This window comes from Thunnus thynnus, chromosome 23 (assembly GCF_963924715.1).
Source record: "Thunnus thynnus chromosome 23, fThuThy2.1, whole genome shotgun sequence".
In the NCBI taxonomy this organism is placed as follows: Eukaryota; Metazoa; Chordata; class Actinopteri; order Scombriformes; family Scombridae; genus Thunnus; species Thunnus thynnus.
In genome coordinates, this window is record NC_089539.1 from 26436408 (window position 1) to 26462619 (window position 26212).

The window sequence follows — 26212 nt, forward strand, 5'->3', positions numbered from 1 at the left end:
CAGTATTCTCGTCCCTGCAGGGCTACTACCACTACTACTACTACTACTACTAATACTAATACTTCTACAGCTGTGGTCCAGATTGACACTTGCATTAGATTTTGGAGTCCATCAGAACCAGCTAACACTAGTATCATAATGAGTGCAGCTTTTCTTCATTAACCTATTATACTAGTGTAGGGAGAGGGCAAAGGTCAAGAGTGCATTCTCCGCAGCCAAGACCAAAGGTGAGAAGATCTGAACGGATGTTTGCTTTACTTCACAGACTGAAAAACCACTTGAGATCTGAAACTTAACCACATGAACCACATGAACACGCGAACATGTGATTCATGATGGAAACTGCTGCTTGGGTGTTGCTTGGTGCATTGTAGAACTTTTAGCTTTGTCAGTCAGAGGTGTTACTTAGGCAGGTTGTCCTTATATAGATACTAAACCTTTAAGTGGTGTTTGGGTCAAATTGACTCATTTCTAATTTTTGAACAAAAGAAAATTATACAAGGATATAATTTTTCAACCTGAAACTTCATCGACTTGGGCTACTACTACTGTTACTGCAGTATTCTCATCCCTACAGGGCTACTACTACTACTACTACTGCTACTTCTACAGCTGTGGTCTAGATTGACACTTGCATTAGATTTTGGAGTCCATCAGAACCAGCTAACACTAGTATCATAATGAGTACAGCTTTTCTTCATTAACCTATTATACTAGTGTAGGGAGATGGCAAACGTCAAGAGTGCATTCTCCACTGTCAACACCAAGTTTGAGAAGATGTGAACAGATGTTTGCTTTACTTCACAGACTGAAAAACCACTTGAGATCTGAAACATGTGACACGCGAACATGTGGTTCATGTTGATGGAAACTGCTGCTTGAGTGTTGCTTGGTGCATTGCAGAACTTTGAGCTTTGTCAGTCAGAGGTGTTGCGTAGGCAGGTTGTCCTTATATAGATACTAAACCTTTAAGTGGTGTTTGGATCAAAATGACTCATTTCTAATTTTTAACAAAAGAAAATTATACAAAGATATAATCTTTCAACCTGAAACTTCATGACCTTGGTTTATTTTCTGTGAAGAACATGTAAAAGAAAAGAATAATTGAGTAGACATGTTACAGTCCACCACACATTTATGTCCTTCATACGTCCTCTATCAGCAGGAATCATAAAAAATAATAATGTTTTATGGTGTGACGACACTGTGGTGAATGTCTGGTCAGGGTTAGGGAAAGATCCTGGTTTGGGTTCAAATGATCCTTTGAAACATGGTTTGGGTTAAAGTTTCTACTTCCTTTAAGTTGGACAACCTTCATCGTCATGGCAACAGTAAACAACACAACAATCATAGTTGTGGTTTTTAAAAAACTGTCCCGACTCTCAGGTGGAAACGTGAATCAAACAGCGGTCTCCTGCAGCTGAGTCCACTTTTTGCCATCTATCTATCTGTCTAACCAGCCATCCAACCCGCCTCCTCCTAATAAGGAAATTTATCACCTTATGTAGACGTTACTTCTCCGGGTCATAATTACTACGGTCACTAGATGGCGTCTGTCAGTGAAACGTAACTATAGGTCACTTTTAACGACTGAATTTAAGACCTGTACTGTTGTTTTTCTTGGGAGGACGGCTGCATTCTACATAAGTTGTAGCAAATCTGTAGAGTTGTGAACAATTTCAATTCTACATTCATTTTATTTACGCCTTCATTTGCAGTTTTTTACAAAAGCTGAACAGAAAAGATGAGATATAGCGAGAGAAGGGAGGGGAGGTTCCATGTAGAGAGTTTCTGTGAAATGGTGACCACAGAAAGTTTTCCCCTTCTCTGACAGACTATAAAACCTCTGCAGTCTGACTCCTCTCTGCTCTTCCTGCCTCCTCAGCATCTCAGAGCAAGTGTTCAACACAGGTAAAAACTCTTTGACACACTAACGATGAAATACTTTCAAATATGAAGATCAGGATTTTACACCAGATTCACTTAATAATAACTGAACCTAATAGATGTCCTCATTTATCAATGTATTGAGTTCATTATTATGCAATAACATTATGTTTTAACGTTTTTACAAACTTTATGTATTTGTGTGTCACTATGGTGACAAGCTGTGGCTTTGTGGTGAGCTGTGTGTCTATGGTATTTATAAAAAGAGACGACCATGAGTCCTGTAGAAATATTAAGGACCTGCTGTCTAACCAAACCTTTTGACCAGCAGTCAGCATGTCACACTTCTTTATTTGTGTATGTTCACGTTGTACAGCTGTTTTCCTGACTGCAGAGATGGCAGTGCCCTGCACAATCATCATGGCTGCTACAGTACTTACAGCCCTTATGCCACCCATCTATTGTTTGGTGAGTAACACATTCTGCTAACAGTGAGAGACATTTTTACATTTACTTTCCACTCCAACATCATGTGTGACAGATCTGTAGACACATCAGAAAAAGTCCTGACAATAACGAGACATGTGCTGTGTGTTTTCTGATTGATGAAACAACATCTGAAGTGTAACTTCATGTTGTGGTAGAAAAACCACAAGAAGCTTTTTTCAAAGTCAGAGCTCCAGCGTTGAAGAGCGTCTAGAGATGAAGCGTTCCCACCTGATCATTGGAGGAGTTCTAGTCCTACTTGCTGCTTTATGACTTTCAGTCCTTGTCTGGTGGTTTAAGATTAATATTAACATTTATTTATTGTAATTTCTCATCACTCACATACATTGAAACTAAATGTATCCTCTGCATTTAACCCAACCTACACTCACACACTAGGAGCAGCTACAGTGCAGCGCCCGGGGATCAACTCCAGGTCTTTTTGCCAGTTTCTTGGTCAGGAACTCTGACAGGAGTATTAACCCTAACATACATGTCTTTGATGGTAGGAGGAAACCAGAGAACCCAGCAGAGACCCACGTAGACACAGGGAGAACATGGAAACTCCACGCAGGGACCTGCCCATTGTGGTGAGTAACACATTCTGCCAACAGTCTTAAGCTTCAGTTTTATTGTCTTTATACAACAGAGGATTGATCAGTCAAACCTGTTGAGTGTATTGAACGTTAAGGTTTGTATGTAACCAACTTGTGAGTGGACGGTATCATCTTGTTTTATTCCATGAAGTCAAGTTGCTTGTCAGCTCAGTTCCAGCCCTGTCTCCTACTAAATGTCTTTATATACTAGGAAATAGTTTTCCCATTGTGGTAACAAACGTAATGGCTGCTTGAATGATGTTTGAGAGCAGAGCTGTAGAGGAGGATAAACACACAGAAACACTGTTAAACCAGCGCTCAAAGTGCAGAGTTCACATCCTCAGTCCTGTGTGTTCAGTGTTTGGTTACAGTTAGTGAAAGATGCTGCTTTCACTTCACTGTTCATAAACTTTCTCTCTGTATTAAACAGAGACCAGGATCTTTCTCTGACCTGAACCAGGTGCCATAAACCACAGTCATAAAAACCTAAATATTGCTGTGTCACTACCAGCTGATATTAGTCTGCAAAACAATAAAACATGTTATCAGTCAACATTTTATTGACACGTTCAGTATCAACATTTTCTCATCATGTTGACAGAAAACATCATTCAGACTGCATTACGTTTCCTTCAACCTGTATTTACTGTTGCACTTTATATAAGTTGGTTTGAATAAACCATAAAACCTTTGTTGTGTAACATCACCTGTTCCTTCCTTCTTCTGCCCTCCAGAACTCCAGCTCATTTCCACTGGACATAGGTTGTGAAGCTGTTGATGACAAGTACGATGGCTGCGACAAGGAGATGAAGGACAAGGTCGAGAAAAAATATTTCAAAAAAGAGAATAAGAAAATATTTAAAGACGTCTGGACAAAATGTTCAAAAAAAGAATACTCAGAGGATGAGGCTCTTACTAAAAATCACATGCAGGCAATCTGTGCTTATACATCTAATAGTGGAAAGAAAGCAAATGATAAAAAACTTTATGATGAATTCAACAAAGCAGTCCGGACTGGTAGGAAACTCTATGACAGCTCCTTCAAATTCAAATTCCATTTTTTACATTACTGGCTGACTACTGCCATACAAATCCTGAATAGAAACCAAAAAAAACAAGACTGTCAGATTACTTATAGAAAAACCGATGTTGAATTCACTGGCAAAGTTAACGACATAATACGGTTTGGTGCGTTTGCCTCCAGCTCTAAAGAAAAAGACCTTGGTGACTTTGGTAACAAGACCTGCTTTGAAATTGAGACCTGTTCAGGAGCTTACCTGGGGAATTATTCGGAGGTTCCAGATGAGGAAGAGGTGCTTATCCCCCCCTATGAAACATTCAAGATAACTGACATTTTTGAAGGTCGGGGTAAATATAAAGATCTGAAGGATTGTGAGAAGGTCTTTGTTTTGAAGAGTGTAGGTGAGGTGAGTAACCTAAACTGCAAACTTGCACCCAAATGAGAGAGCAGAGTTTTCTTCTACTGATGGAGAAAATAAATAAAATGAGTTTTGTTCTGTAAACATCATAAATCAATCAATAAATCTATAAATCTCTACAACAGCTGTACTGAAGTCAATCATCATGCATCACAACATCATCTATTACTGTGTACAGTATCAGATGTAGGAGCATCTGTGCTGTTTGACACTGATTTCTATGTGCAGCAGACTGTATGTCTCTGTATGGAATCAACACATGTGTGATATAATAAAAATGATGAATGATAAACTACCAACACAGACATGAACACTGACTGTCTCTAACAGTGTTTCTGGTCTGTTTCAACGTCATTTATTGTCTAAAAGCCTCTGAGCAATACTGTTTCTCTCTTTTAAAAACTATTATTGTTGTTTTCATTTGTAATTTTATTTGAAATATTTTTGTTTGTCACTTTTTATCAGCACCGTAATGTTGATTTGAACAATGACAATAAAGTTGATTCTGATTCTACTCAATATTCTCATAACTGACCAAATAAAGAATGTTAACACGTGTGCAGCGTCAACAACAAATAAACAAACACAAACAGTCAGAAACTCATTCAGTCATGTTGATGTTGATGGAAAGTTTCCAGCAGCTGTTTGACGTCCTGCAGACTGACTGCAGCAGCTCAGATGCATCAGATGGAAATAAAAGGCTTCATGATGTAAACTGTGAGATTATTTTTCTGTTCTGTATGTTTTCATCATCTCCTCCCAACAAACACAAACTGCTCCTGTTTGTTTTCTAAGAATGAGCTGAAAGCCGTTTCCTGACATGTAAATTCAACATCAGCTGTTTGAAAAGATATTAGAGAAACATCATATTAACATGTGAAGTTTAGTATAATAATGACTTTATTGAGAGTGAACAGCGCGTTTCGCCTGTAGCTTCTCCAGGTTCACTCAATACAACTGCTGAGTACTCACAGGTGTGATAAATACATTTGAGTTACATGACTAATTATCACAGTCTTCATTTTCTCAAAGTGAAATGTTGCACAAAGTTACAAGAATTACACCATTTTATATAATTAAACTTCATTACATCCCGTAAACAACTGACTGGATAGGCTGGGTAAAGTAAAGAGTGGACTACAGGTCATACAGCTGTCCCTCTACATCACTAAATGGGAAGGGTGAGTGCCAGGGGACCTAGTGGCTCATCTCTCCCTAAGAGTCCAAATAGCCTGTGGAGAGAAATACAAGTTAATATTTACATATCTCAGACGAAAACTCAAATCCTGTGTTTCATTAAGTCCATATGGTTCAATAGTATTCAGTTCATAAATCCAAAATGCCTCCCTTCTTAAGAGCTGGTTAATCAAGTTACCACCTCTTGGATCGGGTCGCACTCTTTCATTGCCGATAAATTTGAGGGACGTAGCCGACCCATGGTTTTTCTCCTTGTAGTGTCTAGCAATGGCATAATCCACATCTGTTTCAAAGGTTGAATAATTCTTCAGCTCCTGAACAGGTCTCAATCTTAAAGCGGGTCTCGCTACTGTGGTGTATTTTCATTAAAAGTCATTGGTGTGCTTAAAGACAATATTAAGCTATGCAGATTGATTTTATAAGTTTATAAGCAATAAGGGCTAGTGTGATACAATTTGTATTGGTGTAGTTATAATCTCATGAACCATATTTAATCACACTGTACGTATAGAGGCACGGTAGAAGAATCATAATCATACACTGGAGAAATTTGAGTGTGTTTGTATTACATGTCACTTTGCTTGGGTCTGCTAAAGTCTTCACCTTTTAAAAAAATACTCTCTGGAGGAGATCAAGAAATAAGGGTGTAAAATGACTAGAATAACTTATAAAAAAATAAAAGGCCAGAAGACAACAAGACTGTCAGATTACTTATAGAAAAACCGATGTTGAATTCACTGGCAAATTTCACCACATAATACGGTTTGGTGCGTTTGCCTCCAGCTCTATATTAACATGTGAAGTTCAGTATAATAATGTTGTGTTTCCAGGTGTTTGGATGCATCATATTAACATGTGAAGTTCAGTATAATAATGTTGTGTTTCCAGGTGTTTGGATGCATCATATTAACATGTGAAGTTCAGTATAATAATGTGTTTCCAGGTGTTTGGGAGCCTCCTGCAGGTCAGAGGTGGTACTGCTACAGGTAACAGTTTGAGGTTAATAAATGATGTTTTGTGGCTCAGAAGTTTCTTTTCTTTGGTTTGTTCAGATGGAAACTTGAATGAGACGCAGCAGAACGAGACTTTAAATCAAATGTTCTTCATATATTTAATAACAAAGTGCAAGTTTATTCATACAGCACATTTATGTAGCAGGTTATTCAAAGTTCTTTACATCAAACATTGAAAGCAAAGAGACAAAGTGCAAAATAAACACATTATAAAATTACATTTAAATACAGTTAAACACAGTCATTAAAGAGTTACAAGAACAGACAATAAAACAAGCTGAAATAAAAAGTAAATAAGGTAAATAGGTGTTTTTACAAACTTTATGTATTTGTGTGTCACTATGGTGACAAGCTGTGGCTTTGTGGTGAGCTGTGTGTCTATGGTATTTATAAAAAGAGACGACCATGAGTCCTGTAGAAATATTAAGGACCTGCTGTCTAACCAAACCTTTTGACCAGCAGTCAGCATGTCACACTTCTTTATTTGTAACATTTAAATCTTCTCTGCTATGCATTTATTTTGTTTCCACTAAACCGAGGTGTTTTACCTCTTCTTTAACTGGGATATTGGATGTGCTACTCAGATCACTGCTATGAACAGCCACAACTTCACATTTTCTAAGGTTCAAAGTCAGACATGATGCTTGATGCTGATGGAGTAAAGATTGATCTTATCAATGGCTTTTATAACCATAATTTTGTTTTATAAAAACAGTGCTGTATCGTCAGCAAATTGGCTAGTCATGAATGCTTTCCCCAGTATTTCGATATCTTGTATATTGGGGAGTTTTTAAGTAATATCGCAATCATTTCTGTGGCTAAAATAAATAATAAACTAATAAAACTAATCGGGCATCCTTTCTGAATTTCCTGTTTAATTGGGAATCTATTGGAAAAGCCGTGGCTAAGAGACACACTACTGTTAATATCTTTATAAAGCAGATGAGTTACATTACAAAAGCTTGTTCTGAAACCAAACATTTCCAAAGTTTTAAATAAAACGGGATGTTCTGAGGTATCAAAGGCTTTAAAGAAATCTAAGAATAAAATTAACTTTTCATGTCAGATCAGTGAATTATAATCAAGAAAATCTAAGATTAATTGAGTATGATAATCAATATTTCTCCCTTTGATAAACGCAGATTGTTCCATCAGTTATCTTGCTTGTCTGTTAGTGTAGACATGAGCTTGGAGCTTCTAATCTACAGACAGAAGGGTCAAAGGTCTCCAGCTGTCTGAGGATCATTTATCTTCATGTGGTTTTGGTATAAATGTGATTATGCCTTGTTTCATGCTAGGTGATAAAATAGAATAGTCTATACAGTCTTTAAACGCATCATAGATCAATTCTCTAATTTCAGTCCAGGAGTGTTTGAAGAACTTGGTGACTTGGTCAAAGCAGCAACATGTAAAAATGATAAAAAATCAGCATGAACTCAAATCCACAACTTTTCTTCTTCTGCTGCTGTGTGTAAAAGCAGCTGAGCTGTTTAAAAGTGGTCAGTTTGAATCATTTAAACTTCACTGAACAAAGTCTGAATATTGACAGCAGAGTCAGGATTATACTGACAGGAGTCTCTCCAACACGCCTCCTCATCACTTCACTTATATTTCTGTTCATTTTCTGTCCAAACATGAAGGTCTGAGTGTCTGACAGGAATAAAGTTTTATTGATTTGTTATCAGTTGGCCTAAAACTGGTCAAATTAGAACATATTGAGTGAGAATGTGAAAACCTCCAGGCTGCTACAACCAACAAATACACAAATTGAGCTGTGATTGGATCCTTTAAACAGATGTAATACCAGTAATACCAGTAGTGTCCAGCAGGTGTCGCCACTGACTCAAAAGCTTTGACACCATTTTAACCACAGACATAAATACAGTTGCATGCAAAAGTTTAGGCCCTTGACAAATAATATATTGTGATTTTTTTAATTGAAAAGATGTAAATACATCCTCTCTATGATATGTAAAACTCTAAATTTTCAGCAAACAATAATGCATATTTAATTTTATGTCATAAATCAAACAGAAAGAAAAATATCATTGTGTGTAAAAGTTTGGGCTCTACATAGTCAGTAGTCAGTAATCCTCCTCTGGCAGATATCACAGCTTGGAAACACTTTTTGTAGCTAAACGTCTTTCAGTTCTTGTATTTGTTCTTTCAGTATTACTGAAAGCAATCACACGTTGTTCTTCTCACTCTTTATTCTTATTCCGTCTTCCATACGTTTTTTGCCGCGTTTCAACTGCTGCATACTTTGTGCTATAAAAACCATTCAACTGTCAATCTGTGCAACTCATTCAGCAGATGTGTGCTTGTATTTTTCTTAAATGTAACATGTTTCAGCGATTTTATATAATTTTTTAAAACATTAAAATTTATAATGGCAGTCTATGGGACGAACCGTCCAACCGAGTTGGAACCTTGGTCACTTTGACACTCAACTGCTCGGAAGCCCCTTATCGTACAGACGCCATTTAAACTGTAAAAAGTTCACAAAACTTTGAACTTTCAAAGTTATCAGATTGTATAGTGATATCTTTTGTAGTTTTTCAGCAATTTAAGTTCAAAGTCAGGGGTGTTTTAGACTTTTCAGGTCTCACCAGTGTGTCATGTGATCAGGCACAGTGGAGAGCACAGATATTTTTAGACCAGAAATGTTTTTCTGAACAGCTATCACTTCCACAATTTTAACTCCTCAAGCACATATCTCGCCTCAGTATGTTGCCACAAGCCTCCTCTCTCTCACAATGTAAATACATTTCACATAGGACTTATAGTTTTTGAGATCTGAACCTTAATTAATAGAGAGTCGCTGTCATGTTCTCATTGACTGCAATACAGTCTGCAGGATGTGTGTCTCCTCTCACTGCAGTTTCTTAAACTTACAGATTCTCTCTTCCTTCAAACACTTTTTACACATATCATTCATTCTCATGTTAAACTAGTCTTGCTTTCACTAATGATGTACAAATCTCTGGGCTTCAAGCTCTAGTTTGAGACAAATACATTTTCCTCATCAAAATGGAGATTTTTTCCTCTCATTACTAGGAATGTCTGTTAGCTCAGTGGTTTAGAACACTGCTCTCATGATGAGCAAACATGGTGTAGTTTGTTGACTGGTGTTGGGACGGGCAGTAGTGCGTTTGGTTATTAAACTTAGCAAAACGAACAAAGTTAACGAATGCTTCATTCAACAAACAACTATCCTAAAATCTAATCCTACCAAACACAGACAGCTATGTACAGGGTTGGACACATGCAGGGGAATGCATGTGTGCGAGCATGCGTGTGTGACAAGATGGCGACGGGGCCTGGCGTGATGATGTCGGTCTGCGACGTGGACGTGACTATGGGAGGAAGTCATGTCGCGCGAGAACCAGCTGGCAGAAGTACAGTGGTGTCTTGGTTAGACAGAAGCAAGATGGCGTTGCCTGGTGGTCGGTGTCTTGCACTCAAATTCTGTGAAAAAAAAAAAAAAAAAGTCTGATGGCGGATAAGGAAGGACAAAGCAAAGCTTTGTCCGACGTTATCTGACCATCAGATGTGCAAAAGATGCCGGCGCGTGTATGTGTTAGTCAGAAGAGAGGGAAGGAGAGAAAGTGAGAGGGAGAGAAGTGGCTTTGTCCACAGAGAGCGTGTGTACGGACAGCAGTCTGTAACGCACGTTGTCTGGTTTCTGATCGACAAAGCAACTTACTTCCTCACTCATGATGGCACAAACACAGCAGTAGTCCCGAGCGGGACAAACACAAAATAGTGTAGCGTGGTGAACACAACTAAACAGGCAGCAAACTTGAGATGCTCCTAAAAGTAAAGCAGGAAAAATGGACTCAGCGGTTCGTCAACAGCACAACAAACAATAGCAATAAAGCTAAAAAGCTAAATGCTAAACAACAGCAACTGATGCTGATAGGAACACACAACACTGCCTCTGCCCAGACTCATGCCTCTTGCTTGGTTGCTTCAGAAAGTGAGCAGGGTGGGTGTGTGTAGTCCGTCTTTGTCCTGGGCTCGGATGCAGACAGTGGCTGTTCTCGCACGGTCGGCGAAAAGCACGGCAGCTGGCTCTCAGCGGCGTGGCGGAGAGAACAGCAGAGTCGACTCGGTGAAGCAGCGTTACTTCCTTTTCGGAGGAAATTGAGGAAATTGCAGCAGCGGTCTCTCTCGGATCCAGGAATGTGTTCGGGTTAACACGGGCGAAGTCTCGTCTTGCCCGGCGAGGGGAGTCTTCAATGAGGGGAAACACGTGCGTGGGACACCCCCTTTAGTCAGCTGACTCAGAGGAACAGGAGTTACCCCTAGCTCAGTGACATGGGAAAGGCGTGTGCTTCAGGGCACGGTCAGTTTTTAAAGGGGTGGTGATGTCATGGCTGCGTCATCAGGACGCTCCGCTGTGCAGGAGCGTCTCCGCCAATGAGACTGTATGTTGACTGCTCCCTGCTGAGGTGCGAAAATCACAAAGCATCCTTGGAAATGGAGTTTGCAATGGACTCCCATTGTCTGTAAGCAGCATTTTGGCGCTATTCCTTTGTCTCGGGGGAAACAAAGGAAAAAGCACCTCGTGGTCAGGCCTCACAGGTTACATGTAGGCCTTCTTTGTGTGACCTTGTGGTTTGAGGCCCAACACTGGAGTTCGTACCCGTAGTCTGATTGTGTCCCCTTTAAGTGGGAGAGGCAAGCCACCTCTCCCACTTTAATGTCCAACATTGCAGCCTCCCCCACAGCCTCACCACTACAGTTCCATCCTGTAGAAGACAAAGAAATAGCTTTTTGGTACAAGATACAACCCAAACCAAGTTAAAAAAAAAGTTGTGCCCTCTCCTTAAGTTTTAACCAAAAGAGGAAACAATCACTGAAAATAGACATTTGAAAGCTAAAGTTAAAGTTTAACTTTACAGAATGCAAATTTGCAGCCATTGTCTAAAGTCCAGGATATAACCCTTAAGGGCTTGTGGCCAATAGCTTGATTGCCAGTGGGGGGTGGGAATTGGGCCTTGTCCCCAGTAATTTTCTCAGAGCCATGCTAAAAAAATATTTAAAAAAAACAAAAACAAGACAATCATAGTCAAACCATATTTAAGTTAAATTCTTCACTGGAAAGTTGCTAGTAATGGGATAAAGTCACAAAACATCTACACTATATCAAAGGAAAACACAATCTCAAACATGGTGCTCTAAATTATTTTAAATAACATTACAAACAACACACTCACCTGTAGTACTTCAAAGTTCTTTTTCCAAATGAAAGAACAGCACAGATGCAGGGGAATTTAAAGCATTAAGGGCATTCCGGGGCATCCAATCATGTGCCACAGAAAGCCAGATGAACACCTGAAACTGATATTTCACTAACAAGGTCATCAGGTGTTTGGGATTTGGCTGATCACTGATTAGACCTGTCCTTATAAGAGTTTTAGTTTTGTGTGGGTTTGTAGGCACTGCTTCATTTATTGGGAATTAGCTCAGTTGGTAGAGCATGGGTCTCAAAGACTATAGGTTGTTGGTTCAAGTCGTCCTGCCTATGCAAGAAGACATACTGCAACCATGTTCTTCACCACTTCTTTTTTGGTCAGTTAAGCAAGTTTTAAGAAAATCTGAAGTTGTGCAGATTGTTGTGTGGGAACCATGTTATCTCAATGATCAGCATCGGATAACATAAGATAAGATTCTGCGGTCCATGCTGTTGAGCACTTGTAAAGCTCTTCACTGCCATACAATGTGCAGGCTGTGTGCCTTCTCACACTCCCATTTCATAAATTTGCAATTTCTTTCTTCCTTGAAACACTTTGTACATATGTTATACAGTCTAATGCTCAATCACAAATATTTGCACAAATAACATTCAAATCTATGACATAGAAGCTTTAGTTTTAGGGCATTCAATTTCTCTTTAAGAAAATATCAACTTGTGCTGCATTACTGTGATTCCTGGGTGGCTCATTTCATGCCCAGGCCAGCACTTTTTGAAACAGTGTTCTTATAATTGAAGTTGGTTGATATGATTATTATTTACCGTCATGCTAAACTATTCCTGCTCCATTTAATATCATACAGATGTTAAAATTGCAAGTCTTATTTTTTGTACAATTAAAGGTCTAAAGATGAAAATTGGATAATGGGACACAATCTGTTAACTGTGATAGTGCAGTGGTGAATAATGTTGCTTTATTAATAGTAGGTAGTGAGTTCAATCCCCATGATGGACAACTTTTATCTTGGTAGACAAAGATGACCCTGACAACAGCATTGTTGTAATTGGAGTTTGAATTCATGTTATTCATGTATTCCTGAAGTCCCTGCAGTGCAAGAGGGTGTGGTTTTTCAACTTCATAACATAATCATCACATTCAAATTCAAAATTCTAATTCAAAACAATTTTATTTATCCCACTAGGGGGATTGGTTATTAGCACTTAGTTACAAGCTTGTTATACACAGAAAAACACAGACACATACAACAACATACATATAAAGAAATACACCAAGGAGCTAAAATGTTGAATGAAATCTATAAATAATGCTGATAAATGAACTTTATAAACACAATAAAAGATCAGATCAATATATATATATATATATATATATATATATATATCATTATGATATACTCCATTTCATTTTATCATTGTAAATTTAAATCATTTGATCTCTTGAAACACACCACTTTACCATAATTATCATATGTTGTACACACTTTCTTTCATAATTAGTCAAGCTCCAACAATAGTGTAACTAGTTTTTACACAAATATCTAATAGAATGCAAAAAAAACCTGATTCACAAGTGCATTGATTTTGAATTATCTTTAAGTCTGACTGTTTGAAGATATTAGACAGTAGACAGGATTGTGATAACTGTGATATGTTTTCATGACACCAGAATGGAGACAATGCTGTGGTTGAGATGAAAATGAGGTCCAGCAATGTGTTCGTCTCTGTGGTTGCAACAGTGATGAGTTGTGCATATCCCCTATATTGAAACAGCTGCAGAATTGGCTTACTTGCATAAGACAAAAGATCCTCATTGAAATCGCCACAGACAATGATGGGGTGATGATCTATGATCTCCAGCGCCTTCAAAACGCTTCCCATGTTTGACAGGAATGATCTCACACTGTAATCTGGAGGTCTGTATACAGCTGCAATCAGTGCACTCACTGGGGCTTCAACCTTCAAAACCATGAACTCAAGGTCAGTTACATTATGTATGTACTGAATTTCACGTACTTGAATGTGATTTTTCACATAAACAGCAACTCCACCACCACCTCTATTGGCCATTTGTGTAAATTTGTGTAGGAAAGGTGTCTGTTGTGTTTGAACATAATGTAGCCCTGTAAATGCAGACTGTCTGCAACAAAGGAGCCATGTAGGTGTGTTTCTGTCAGACACAAAACATCTGCAAGACACAGTTCATGATGGCCCTTGATGTCATTGACATGAGATGGCAATCCTTCTAAACCAGAAAAGATTTTCTAAACTGCTGTCACTCCCACAATTTTAACTCTTCAAGCACATATCTTGCCTCAGTATGTTGCCACAAGCCTCCTCTCTCTCAAAATGTAAATACATTTCACATTATTACCTAAAGTGTGGATTGCTATTCTTGTTAAATACATCTTTTCCAAGTTAACAGATCCAGTCTGAGTGCTCCAGTCGTTTAAGCTCATGTCACTTCTTAACTCCTTTTAGATCCAAAGGTTGTGAGTTTGAGCCCTGCTTAGGGCAGAGCTCAGTAGAGTTGAAGGAGTCCAAGTGATGTCAATCTGCTTGCTGAGCTGAGCTGAACTGCTTTTTTGTCAATTTCATGTAATTGACAGACTAAATACCAAAATCTGGCCTGGCATTACCATGAGACATGCTAGCTTAATGCATAGCATGTCTGCCTTACAAACAGGAGGTTGTAGGTTCAATTCCACCTGTCACAGATTTTAGTCTTGCTAGATTTTTCAATAGTGTTCAGCTTCCACTTATGCAATCTGAATCCACTTTCAGCAATCACACGCAATTTATACAGAAATTGCATTTCCTAATGTTAATTGTTGACTTGCCTCAGGTCTAACGAGCTGATAAAAAGAATCTGAAACTTCAGAAACTTCAGAACTCTCAGAACGCCCAAACTTGTGCACATGCCACAATGATGTTTTTATTCTGCAATTTATGACATAAAAAATATCTATGCATTAATGTTGGCTGAAAATATTGTGTTTTATGTTCCATATCATAGAGAGACTGTTTACTTCTTTACAGCTCTTACAACAAATGCCTTACTCATTTTGGTAGTTTTGTATCAAATTGTTGCAGAAAAAGGTACCAGAGCAAAAAACTCTCTCTTGAAAATAAAAAGGGAGTCAGAGGTCCAAGCAGCAAAGTGTTCTTTAATGCCGGCAAAAAAGGGGAGCAAGTAGCACTTTTACAAAGAACCAAATCGCTCCAAAGGTTTTTTCTTTGGGGCATTGTTTTTATGTCCTTGGGTCGGCTTAGGTCAAACCTTATCATCCACCCTCCCTAATTTTTGACCAATTATTATGTTACTTTTATCTCCGTCACTCGTTGTTGGTCAAAACAGGTTTTGAGCTGTTTGAGGATATGTACTGGCATATTCAATTCTACCTGATTATATCCAATTTTTATATATAAGTATTGGGAATCATTTTACACCATTATTGCCAAGTTGTCTTCTGGCCTTTTATTTTTTTTATAAGTTATTCTAGTCATTTTACACCCTTATTTCTTGATCTCCTCCAGAGAGTATTTTTTTAGAAGGTGAAGACTTTAGCAGACCCAAGCAAAGTGACATGTAATACAAACACACTCAAATTTCTCCAGTGTATGATTATGATTCTTCTGCCGTGCCTCTATACGTACAGTGTGATTAAATATGGTTCATGAGATTATAACTACACCAATACAAATTGTATCACACTAGCCCTTATTGCTTATAAACTTATAAAATCAATCTGCATAGCTTAATATTGTCTTTAAGCACACCAATGACTTTTAATGAAAATACACCACAGTAGCGAGACCCGCTTTAAGATTGAGACCTGTTCAGGAGCTGAAGAATTATTCAACCTTTGAAACAGATGTGGATTATGCCATTGCTAGACACTACAAGGAGAAAAACCATGGGTCGGCTACGTCCCTCAAATTTATCGGCAATGAAAGAGTGCGACCCGATCCAAGAGGTGGTAACTTGATTAACCAGCTCTTAAGAAGGGAGGCATTTTGGATTTATGAACTGAATACTATTGAACCTTATGGACTTAATGAAACACAGGATTTGAGTTTTCGTCTGAGATATGTAAATATTAACTTGTATTTCTCTCCACAGGCTACTTGGACTCTTAGGGAGAGATGAGCCACTAGGTCCCCTGGCACTCACCCTTCCCATTTAGTGATGTAGAGGGACAGCTGTATGACCTGTAGTCCATTCTTTACTTTACCCAGCCTATCCAGTCAGTTGTTTACGGGATGTAATGAAGTTTAATTATATAAAATGGTGTAATTCTTGTAACTTTGTGCAACATTAATCATGTCATGTTTTTTGTGATATGTATATTCTCATTCTTCGTGCCCTTTGTAAAACGTTCACTTTGAGAAAATGAAGACTGTGATAATTAGTCATGTAACTCAAATGTATTTATCACACCTGTGAGTACTCAGCAGTTGTATTGAGTGAACCTGGAGAAGCTACAGGCGAAACGTGCTGTTCACTCTCAATAAAGTCATTATTATACTGAACTTCACATGTTAATATGATGCATCCAAACATCTGGAAACACAACATTATTATACTGAACTTCACATGTTAATATGATGCTTCTCTAATATCTTTTCAAACAGCTGATGTTGAATTTACATGTCAGGAAACGGTTGTCAGCTCATTCTTAGAAAACAAACAGGAGCAGTTTGTGTTTGTTGGGAGGAGATGATGAAAACATACAGAACAGAAAAATAATCTCACAGTTTACATCATGAAGCCTTTTATTTCCATCTGATGCGTCTGAGCTGCTGCAGTCAGTCTGCAGGACGTCAAACAGCTGCTGGAAACTTTCCATCAACATCAACATGACTGAATGAGTTTCTGATTGTTTGTGTTTGTTTATTTGTTGTTGACGCTGCACACGTGTTAACATTCTTTATTTGGTCAGTTATGTTGTTATATATATAATATTGAGTAGAATCAAAACAGCACAGATGCTCCTACATCTGATACTGTACACAGTAATAGATGATGTTGTGATGCACAATGATTGACTTCAGTACAGCTGTTGTATCGATTTATAGATTTATTGATTGATTTATGATGTTTACAGAACAAAACTCATTTTATAAGCTAACTCTGGTGCAGTACATCAAATGTTAACATTTATGTTTAACACAGTAAATGTTCCCAATAAATACATCAGACAGAAAAAGAGAAAACTCTGCTCTCTCATTAGTTGTGTAGCTTTGGAGTTTAGGTAACTCTTGCAGTTTAGATTACTCACATCTTTTCGTTCACTCTTCAAAACAAAGACCTTCTCACAATCCTTCAGAACTGGAAATTCACCCCGACCTTCAGTAATGTCAGTTATCTTGAATGTTTCATAGGGGGGGATAAGCACCTCTTCCTCATCTTGAAACCATGAATAATTCTTCAGGTAAGCTCCTGAACAGGTCTCAATTTTAAAGCAGGTCTTGTTACCAAATCGAGTAAGGTTTGTTTCTATAGAGCTGGAGGCAAACGCACCAAACCGAATGATGTCGTTAACATTGCCAGTGAATGTAACATTGGTTTTTCGATAAGTAGTCTGACACTGATGATTGTTATTCAGCTTTTGTATGGCAGTAGTCAGCCAGAAATGTAAAGAATGGAATCGGAAGGAGCTGCCATAGATGCTCCTATTGGTCCGCACTGCATCATTGAATTCTTTATAAATGTATCTGGATGTATAGACACAGATTGCCAGCATGTGATTTTTGATAAGAGCCTTATTCTGTGGGTATGTTTTGTTTGAACATTTTTCCCAGACCATTTCCAATGTTCCCACATTCTCTTCTTTGAAATATGTGCTGTTGACTTTCTTCTCCATCTCCTTGTCGCAGCCATCGTACTTGTCATCAACAGCATCAGGAGCCATGTTCAGTGGAAATGGGCCGGAGGTCTGGAGGGCAGAAGAAGGAAGGAACAGGTGATGTTACACAACAAAGGTTTTATGATTTATTCAAACCAACTTATATAAAGTGCAGCAGTAAATACAGGTTGAAGGAAACGTAATGCAGTCTGAATGATGTTTTCTGTCAACATGATGAGAAAATGTTGATACTGAACGTGTCAATGAAACGTTGACTGATAACATGTTTTATTGTTTTGCAGACTAATATCAGCTGGTAGTGACACAGCAATATTTAGGTTTTTATGACTGTGGTTTATGGCACCTGGTTCAGGTCAGAGAAAGATCCTGGTCTCTGTTTAATACAGAGAGAAAGTTTATGAACATTGAAGTGAAAGCAGCATCTTTCACTAACTGTAACCAAACACTGAACACACAGGACTGAGGATGTGAACTCTGCACTTTGAGCGCTGGTTTAACAGTGTTTCTGTGTGTTTATCCTCCTCTACAGCTCTGCTCTCAAACATCATTCAAGCAGCCATTACGTTTGTTACCACAATGGGAAAACTATTTCCTAGTATATAAAGACATTTAGTAGGAGACAGGGCTGGAACTGAGCTGACAACCAACTTGACTTCATGGAATAAAACAAGATGATACCGTCCACTCACAAGTTGGTTACATACAAACCTTAACGTTCAATACACTCAACAGGTTTGACTGATCAATCCTCTGTTGTATAAAGACAATAAAACTGAAGCTTAAGACTGTTAGCAGAATGTGTTACTCACCACAATGGGCAGGTCCCTGCGTGGAGTTTCCATGTTCTCCCCGTGTCTGCGTGGGTCTCTGCTGGGTTCTCTGGTTTCCTCCTACCATCAAAGACATGTATGTTAGGGTTAATACTCCTGTCAGAGCTCCTGACCAAGAAACTGGCAAAAAGACCTGGAGTTGATCCCCGGGCGCTGCACTGTAGCTGCTCCTAGTGTATGAGTGTAGGTTTAGTTAAATGCAGAGGATACATTTAGTTTCAATGTATGTGAGTGATGAGAAATTACAATAAATAAATGTTAATATTAATCTTAAACCACCAGACAAGGACTGAAAGTCTTAAAGCAGCAAGTAGGACTAGAACTCCTCCAATGATCAGGTGGGAACGCTTCATCTCTAGACGCTCTTCAACGCTGGAGCTCTGACTTTGAAAAAAGCTTCTTGTGGTTTTTCTACCACAACATGAAGTTACACTTCAGATGTTGTTTCATCAATCAGAAAACACACAGCACATGTCTCGTTATTGTCAGGACTTTTTCTGATGTGTCTACAGATCTGTCACACATGATGTTGGAGTGGAAAGTAAATGTAAAAATGTCCCTCACTGTTAGCAGAATGTGTTACTCACCAAACAATAGATGGGTGGCATAAGGGCTGTAAGTACTGTAGCAGCCATGATGATTGTGCAGGGCACTGCCATCTCTGCAGTCAGGAAAACAGCTGTACAACGTGAACATACACAAATAAAGAAGTGTGACATGCTGACTGCTGGTCAAAAGGTTTGGTTAGACAGCAGGTCCTTAATATTTCTACAGGACTCATGGTCGTCTCTTTTTATAAATACCATAGACACACAGCTCACCACAAAGCCACAGCTTGTCACCATAGTGACACACAAATACATAAAGTTTGTAAAAACGTTAAAACATAATGTTATTGCATAATAATGAACTTCATACATTGATAAATGAAGACATCTATTAGGTTCAGTTATTATTAAGTGAATCTGGTGTAAAATCCTGATCTTCATATTTGAAAGTATTTCATCGTTAGTGTGTCAAAGAGTTTTTACCTGTGTTGAACACTTGCTCTGAGATGCTGAGGAGGCAGGAAGAGCAGAGAGGAGTCAGACTGCAGAGGTTTTATAGTCTGTCAGAGACGAGACGAACTTTCTGTGGTCACCATTTCACAGAAACTCTTTCTTTTTCACTTTTTTCAGGCTCCACCTCTAAAAGGCAGGAACAACAACCTTCATTAAACAACCTTGTGATAAAGACTACATGTGATGATCAGTTGGATTTAAATTGTTACCAACCTACATTTACCATCTTCAGCTCTCCTCAAGACCATTGAGGGGAGCACTTCTTTACAACTGTGTCGAGTTACCACAAAAAATAAAAATGAAGTGAGAAAAAAACCCAAGAATGTAAAACTAAGTAATGAATAACGGTACTGATTTTCTCAGCATGCAGTTTAAACAACACAGAACAGAAAGAAATCAGAAATAATTAGAAGAATAATGTAAGTAAAAAGAGCTGTAAGATCATTTACAGACTAAGGGTCCCAGTGACTTTAAGGGACAAACTTGATCTGTTGACAGTGTTGACACCACTGAGGCTGCTTTATGTTTATCTGACCATTAAAGGTCCTGCTTTCTTTTCTTCTATTTTCATTCTCCTCCCATCTTAAACAACAAGTCTGCTGATAGTTTCCAGAAGGTTTTCTCTGATGCTGTACAAAGTCTCTTTAAGGGTAAGGGCCAAACAAAAGCATTTTGCCTGAAAGTCACAACAGAGGCTCTTGAGCTCACCAAAAGGGCTTAAGGGGGACTTTTGGATTTCTCAGTCACATCTGTGCAGTTAGCAGACTACCTGGGAAATACTTTTAACAAAACCTGTGAAACAATTGTGTTCTCACTTAAGGAGAGAGGTTGTTTTCCTATTTCAGCCCTAGTTTGTAGGATATCATGAATATTATTATCAAGTTTATTTTGTTATAGTGACTGGTAGACCTCTGAAACATAAATAGGTAATGACAAAATAGAAAATGAATAGGTGCCCAGCCAAGACATAGTATTGTACCTCATAGTTATCTTCTGTAATACATTTTAGTGTGCCAGTTATCCATAAATCATATCTCCATAATCCAAATCATAAGAAAATGCATAAACATTGTATCCACAAAACTAAAGAAGAAACATTAATATAAACTGTGATCATCATTATATTATTATCTTGTTGCAAACAGTGTCAGAGATGAACACAGACTCTCAGTCTCTGTAGACTCTGTGTGACACACATTCAATGTAGTTTTGGGTTCACAGTCATAAACCCTTCAGCCGAGGAATAAGAAGATTTTAAGTTTTAAGGTGGTTTGAATGGCACGTTCTTGTCTCCATTCATTTTTCTTTCTAATTTGTCATTAAGGAGAGATTGATGTCAGTGTGAGGTTATTGAAAGCAACATGTGAGTGCTGGTGGATTTAACTATAATCAGACAGACTGAAGATCTGTAGCTGGACGGGGAGCTTTGGGAAGAAAAGTGAAAACTGTCCTGAACTTCTCACATCAGCGTCTGTTAACATTGAAGACCTGAACATTATGATGTATTGTCACATGTTTTATTTGAACCGGTTCAGGTCACCACAGGTCATGTGTTCCGACTTTTCCATTGTGTTTCTCTCTGATGAACAATGAAAGTGAACTTCGGACTTTGATGCTGAAGGCTGGTTTAATGTTTGATCTCCAAAGTGACATTAAAATATTTGATGGAGGCTACGTGTGTGCTCATTTCTCAGAACTGAAGTGAACCTGGAGAATATGGTGGTCCATATGGGGGAAGGAGGAAGTTTAGAAAAGAATTCTCATGTTAGCTTATTTTAATACAAGTACAGTTTAGACAGTAAGTATTTGGACACTTACACATGACAGCGGTATGTTTCTTTTAAGCCTGATAAGACTTAAACTGTCTGCACAATTGTCTGACTGCCATTAAGGACTAGATGGGTGACAACTTTTTACAGCTCAGGGCCTTATCATCACTTCCAATATTATAGTCAGGGAACAGACAGTCTCTATGTGGTTTTGGGGACAGACACAGGTTATGTGGTTTTGGGGACAAACGTGGTCTCTTTGTGGTTTTGGGGACAGACACGGCCTCTGTGTAGTTTTGGGGACAGACACAATTTATGTGGTTTTGGGGACAAACGTAGTCTCTATGTGGTTTTGGGGACAGACACAGTCTATGTGGTTTTGGGGACAAACGTAGTCTCTATGTGGTTTTGGGAACAGACACAGTTTATGTGGTTTTGGGGACAGACACAGTCTATGTGGTTTTGGGGACAAACGTAGTCTCTATGTGGTTTTGGGAACAGAAACAGTTTATGTGGTTTTGGGGACAGACACGGTCTCTGTGTAGTTTTGGGGACAGACACAAGAAATCAGAAATAATTAGAAGAATAATGTAAGTAAAAAGAGCTGTAAGATCATTTACAGACTAAGGGTCCCAGTGACTTTAAGGGACAAACTTGATCTGTTGACAGTGTTGACACCACTGAGGCTGCTTTATGTTTATCTGACCATTAAAGGTCCTGCTTTCTTCTCCTCTATTTTCATTCTCCTCCCATCTTAAACAACAAGTCTGCTGATAGTTTCCAGAAGGTTTTCTCTGATGCTGCACAAAGTCTCTTTAAGGGTAAGGGCCAAACAAAAGCATTTTGCCTGAAAGTCACAACAGAGGCTCTTGAGTTCACCAGAAGGGCTTAAGGGGGACTTTTGGATTTCTCAGTCACATCTGTGCAGTTAGCAGACTACCTGGGAAATACTTTTAACAAAACCTGTGAAACAATTGTGTTCTCACTTAAGGAGAGAGGTTGTTTTCCTATTTCAGCCCTAGTTTGTAGGATATCATGAATATTATTATCAAGTTTATTTTGTTATAGTGACTGGTAGACCTCTGAAACATAAATAGGTAATGACAAAATAGAAAATGAATAGGTGCCCAGCCAAGACATAGTATTGTACCTCATAGTTATCTTCTGTAATACATTTTAGTGTGCCAGTTATCCATAAATCATATCTCCATAATCCAAATCATAAGAAAATGCATAAACATTGTATCCACAAAACTAAAGAAGAAACATTAATATAAACTGTGATCATCATTATATTATTATCTTGTTGCAAACAGTGTCAGAGATGAACACAGACTCTCAGTCTCTGTAGACTCTGTGTGACACACATTCAATGTAGTTTTGGGTTCACAGTCATAAACCCTTCAGCCGAGGAATAAGAAGATTTTAAGTTTTAAGGTGGTTTGAATGGCACGTTCTTGTCTCCATTCATTTTTCTTTCTAATTTGTCATTAAGGAGAGACTGATGTCAGTGTGAGGTTATTGAAAGCAACATGTGAGTGCTGGTGGATTTAACTATAATCAGACAGACTGAAGATCTGTAGCTGGACGGGGAGCTTTGGGACGAAAAGTGAAAACTGTCCTGAACTTCTCACATCAGTGTCTGTTAACATTGAAGACCTGAACATTATGATGTATTGTCACATGTTTTATTTGAACCGGTTCAGGTCACCACAGGTCATGTGTTCCGACTTTTCCATTGTGTTTCTCTCTGATGTACAATGAAAGTGAACTTCGGACTTTGATGCTGAAGGCTGGTTTAATGTTTGATCTCCAAAGTGACATTGAAATATTTGATGGAGGCTACGTGTGTGCTCATTTCTCAGAAGTGAACCTGGAGAATATGGTGGTCCATATGGGGGAAGGAGGAAGTTTAGAAAAGAATTCTCATGTTAGCTTATTTTAATACAAGTACAGTTTAGACAGTAAGTATTTGGACACTTACACATGACAGCGGTATGTTTCTTTTAAGCCTGATAAGACTTAAACTGTCTGCACAATTGTCTGACTGCCATTAAGGACTAGATGGGTGACAACTTTTTACAGCTCAGGGCCTTATCATCACTTCCGATAGTATAGTCAGGGAACAGACAGTCTCTATGTGGTTTTGGGGACAGACACAGTCTATGTGGTTTTGGGGACAAAGGTAGTCTCTATGTGGTTTTGGGAACAGACACAGTTTATGTGGTTTTGGGGACAGACACGGTCTCTGTGTAGTTTTGGGGACAGACACAAGAAATCAGAAATAATTAGAAGAATAATGTAAGTAAAAAGAGCTGTAAGATCATTTACAGACTAAGGGTCCCAGTGACTTTAAGGGACAAACTTGATCTGTTGACAGTGTTGACACCACTGAGGCTGCTTTATGTTTATCTGACCATTAAAGGTCCTGCTTTCTTCTCTTCTATTTTCATTCTCCTCCCATCTTAAACAACAAGTCTGCTGATAGTTTCCAGAAGGTTTTCTCTGATGCTGTACAAAGTCTCTTTAAGGGTAAGGGCCAAACAAAAGCATTTTGCCTGAAAGTCACAACAGAGGCTCTTGAGCTCACCAGAAGGGCTTAAGGGGGACTTTTGGATTTCTCAGTCACATCTGTGCAGTTAGCAGACTACCTGGGAAATACTTTTAACAAAACCTGTGAAACAATTGTGTTCTCACTTAAGGAGAGAGGTTGTTTTCCTATTTCAGCCCTAGTTTGTAGGATATCATGAATATTATTATCAAGTTTATTTTGTTATAGTGACTGGTAGACCTCTGAAACATAAATAGGTAATAACAAAATAGAAAATGAATAGGTGCCCAGCCAAGACATAGTATTGTACCTCATAGTTATCTTCTGTAATACATTTTAGTGTGCCAATTATCCATAAATCATATCTCCATAATCCAAATCATAAGAAAATGCATAAACATTGTATCCACAAAACTAAAGAAGAAACATTAATATAAACTGTGATCATCATTATATTATTATCTTGTTGCAAACAGTGTCAGAGATGAACACAGACTCTCAGTCTCTGTAGACTCTGTGTGACACACATTCAATGTAGTTTTGGGTTCACAGTCATAAACCCTTCAGCCGAGGAATAAGAAGATTTTAAGTTTTAAGGTGGTTTGAATGGCACGTTCTTGTCTCCATTCATTTTTCTTTCTAATTTGTCATTAAGGAGAGACTGATGTCAGTGTGAGGTTATTGAAAGCAACATGTGAGTGCTGGTGGATTTAACTATAATCAGACAGACTGAAGATCTGTAGCTGGACGGGGAGCTTTGGGACGAAAAGTGAAAACTGTCCTGAACTTCTCACATCAGTGTCTGTTAACATTGAAGACCTGAACATTATGATGTATTGTCACATGTTTTATTTGAACCGGTTCAGGTCACCACAGGTCATGTGTTCCGACTTTTCCATTGTGTTTCTCTCTGATGTACAATGAAAGTGAACTTCGGACTTTGATGCTGAAGGCTGGTTTAATGTTTGATCTCCAAAGTGACATTAAAATATTTGATGGAGGCTACGTGTGTGCTCATTTCTCAGAAGTGAACCTGGAGAATATGGTGGTCCATATGGGGGAAGGAGGAAGTTTAGAAAAGAATTCTCATGTTAGCTTATTTTAATACAAGTACAGTTTAGACAGTAAGTATTTGGACACTTACACATGACAGCGGTATGTTTCTTTTAAGCCTGATAAGACTTAAACTGTCTGCACAATTGTCTGACTGCCATTAAGGACTAGATGGCTGACAACTTTTTACAGCTCAGGGCCTTATCATCACTTCTTTCTTCGCATATGTTCCCACTGACTCAACATTAAATTCAGTGACCTCTGATTGGCGTAATCAGGAGTCGTTGCCGCCAACATGACTAACAATCGTACCATATTTACATCTATTCTTAGCCAGCAGTTTTAAATTTGATTCTATGTCGCCCGCTCTGACCCCAGAAATACATTTAACTATAGCTGCTAAAGGTCCAATAAAATTAAAACAGAATAATCTCTGCCATCTGAGAGCTGTTTCAGTGGAGAACAGTTTACGGAAACCAGATTTAAATTCCAGTGTTTGAAGAAGTTGCTTCTCAACAGCCTTTTCTAAAATTTTGGACAAGAAAGGGAGTTTTGAAATGGGCTTGTAGTTGAGGGGTGGGGGAGGGGTCCAGGTTTGATTTCTTCAACAAAGGTTGAACAATAGCCTGCTTAAAGTACAATGAGAACACACCTGATGGAAGAGAGCAGTTTATAATATTGACTATGAAGGGGTCAATAGAGTTAAAAACCTTTAAGAACAGAGAGGACATCTAGTGGGCTCAAGGAGGGTTTCATTTGCCCTAACAAGGCTGCAATATCATCTATGGATACAGGACAGAAAGAGTTCAAGATGGATGGTTTTGAGGAACCACTAGTGAGTGGACAAAGGTGAGATATTTGCCCTAACATTTACAACCTTGTCAATAAAATATTTAATGCAGTCACTGTTTGAGAGACAATATAATTCACAGTGTCAAGCAGGACTTAAGGTTTTTACCTTTCTCTTGCTGGCATATATTAGAGAAATAAGAAGATCTCACAGCTTTCACCATATTGTTGAGGGTTCTCTGAGATGCAGTCTGTGTACTTCAAGCTTGGTGGTTTTCCATAAGTGTTAAAGTTAAATGATTGAACACACACATTGGTGCGTTTGACTCCAGCTCTAAAAAATAAACCTTGATGCCTTTGGTAAGAAGACCTGCTTTAAGATTGAGACCTGTTCAGGAGCTTACCTGGGGAATTATACAACCCTTGGAACAAATGAGGAAGAGCTTATCCCCC

General features: G+C 38.5%; 2 protein-coding genes and 1 long non-coding RNA gene across 8 annotated transcripts in view; 2 read left to right on the forward strand and 1 right to left on the reverse strand.

Moving 5' to 3' along the window:
• LOC137176009 (ecto-ADP-ribosyltransferase 5-like) overlaps nucleotides 1-19704 on the reverse strand; it is a 55353-nt gene extending 35649 nt beyond the window's left edge. For 2 of the 4 annotated variants that reach the window (XM_067582020.1, XM_067582018.1), the window contains exons 1-3: nucleotides 19568-19704; nucleotides 19124-19215; nucleotides 18516-18596 (exon numbers count right to left, since the gene is read on the reverse strand). In XM_067582020.1, coding sequence (XP_067438121.1) covers nucleotides 18516-18596; nucleotides 19124-19195 — 153 coding nt within the window. In that variant the 5' untranslated portion in view covers nucleotides 19196-19215; nucleotides 19568-19704. Of the gene's footprint in view, nucleotides 1-16899; nucleotides 17776-18515; nucleotides 18597-19123; nucleotides 19216-19567 lie in introns of those variants that run through there. The other 2 variants (XM_067582019.1, XM_067582021.1) reach the window with 2 other exon arrangements.
• Nucleotides 1806-26212, forward strand: part of LOC137176011 (ecto-ADP-ribosyltransferase 4-like) — a 36567-nt gene continuing 12160 nt past the window's right edge. Inside the window, exons 1-4 of one of the 3 annotated variants that reach the window (XM_067582029.1) lie at nucleotides 1806-1911; nucleotides 2264-2355; nucleotides 2883-2963; nucleotides 3704-4922. In XM_067582029.1, the coding sequence (XP_067438130.1) occupies nucleotides 2284-2355; nucleotides 2883-2963; nucleotides 3704-4432 (882 nt within the window). In that variant the 5' untranslated portion in view covers nucleotides 1806-1911; nucleotides 2264-2283 and the 3' untranslated portion in view covers nucleotides 4433-4922. Of the gene's footprint in view, nucleotides 1912-2263; nucleotides 2356-2882; nucleotides 2964-3703; nucleotides 4923-26212 lie in introns of those variants that run through there. The other 2 variants (XM_067582028.1, XM_067582031.1) reach the window with 2 other exon arrangements.
• Nucleotides 9734-10084, forward strand: LOC137176026 (uncharacterized). Its single transcript, XR_010925775.1, has 2 exons — nucleotides 9734-9951; nucleotides 10002-10084. It is a non-coding gene; the product is annotated as an uncharacterized lncRNA (long non-coding RNA).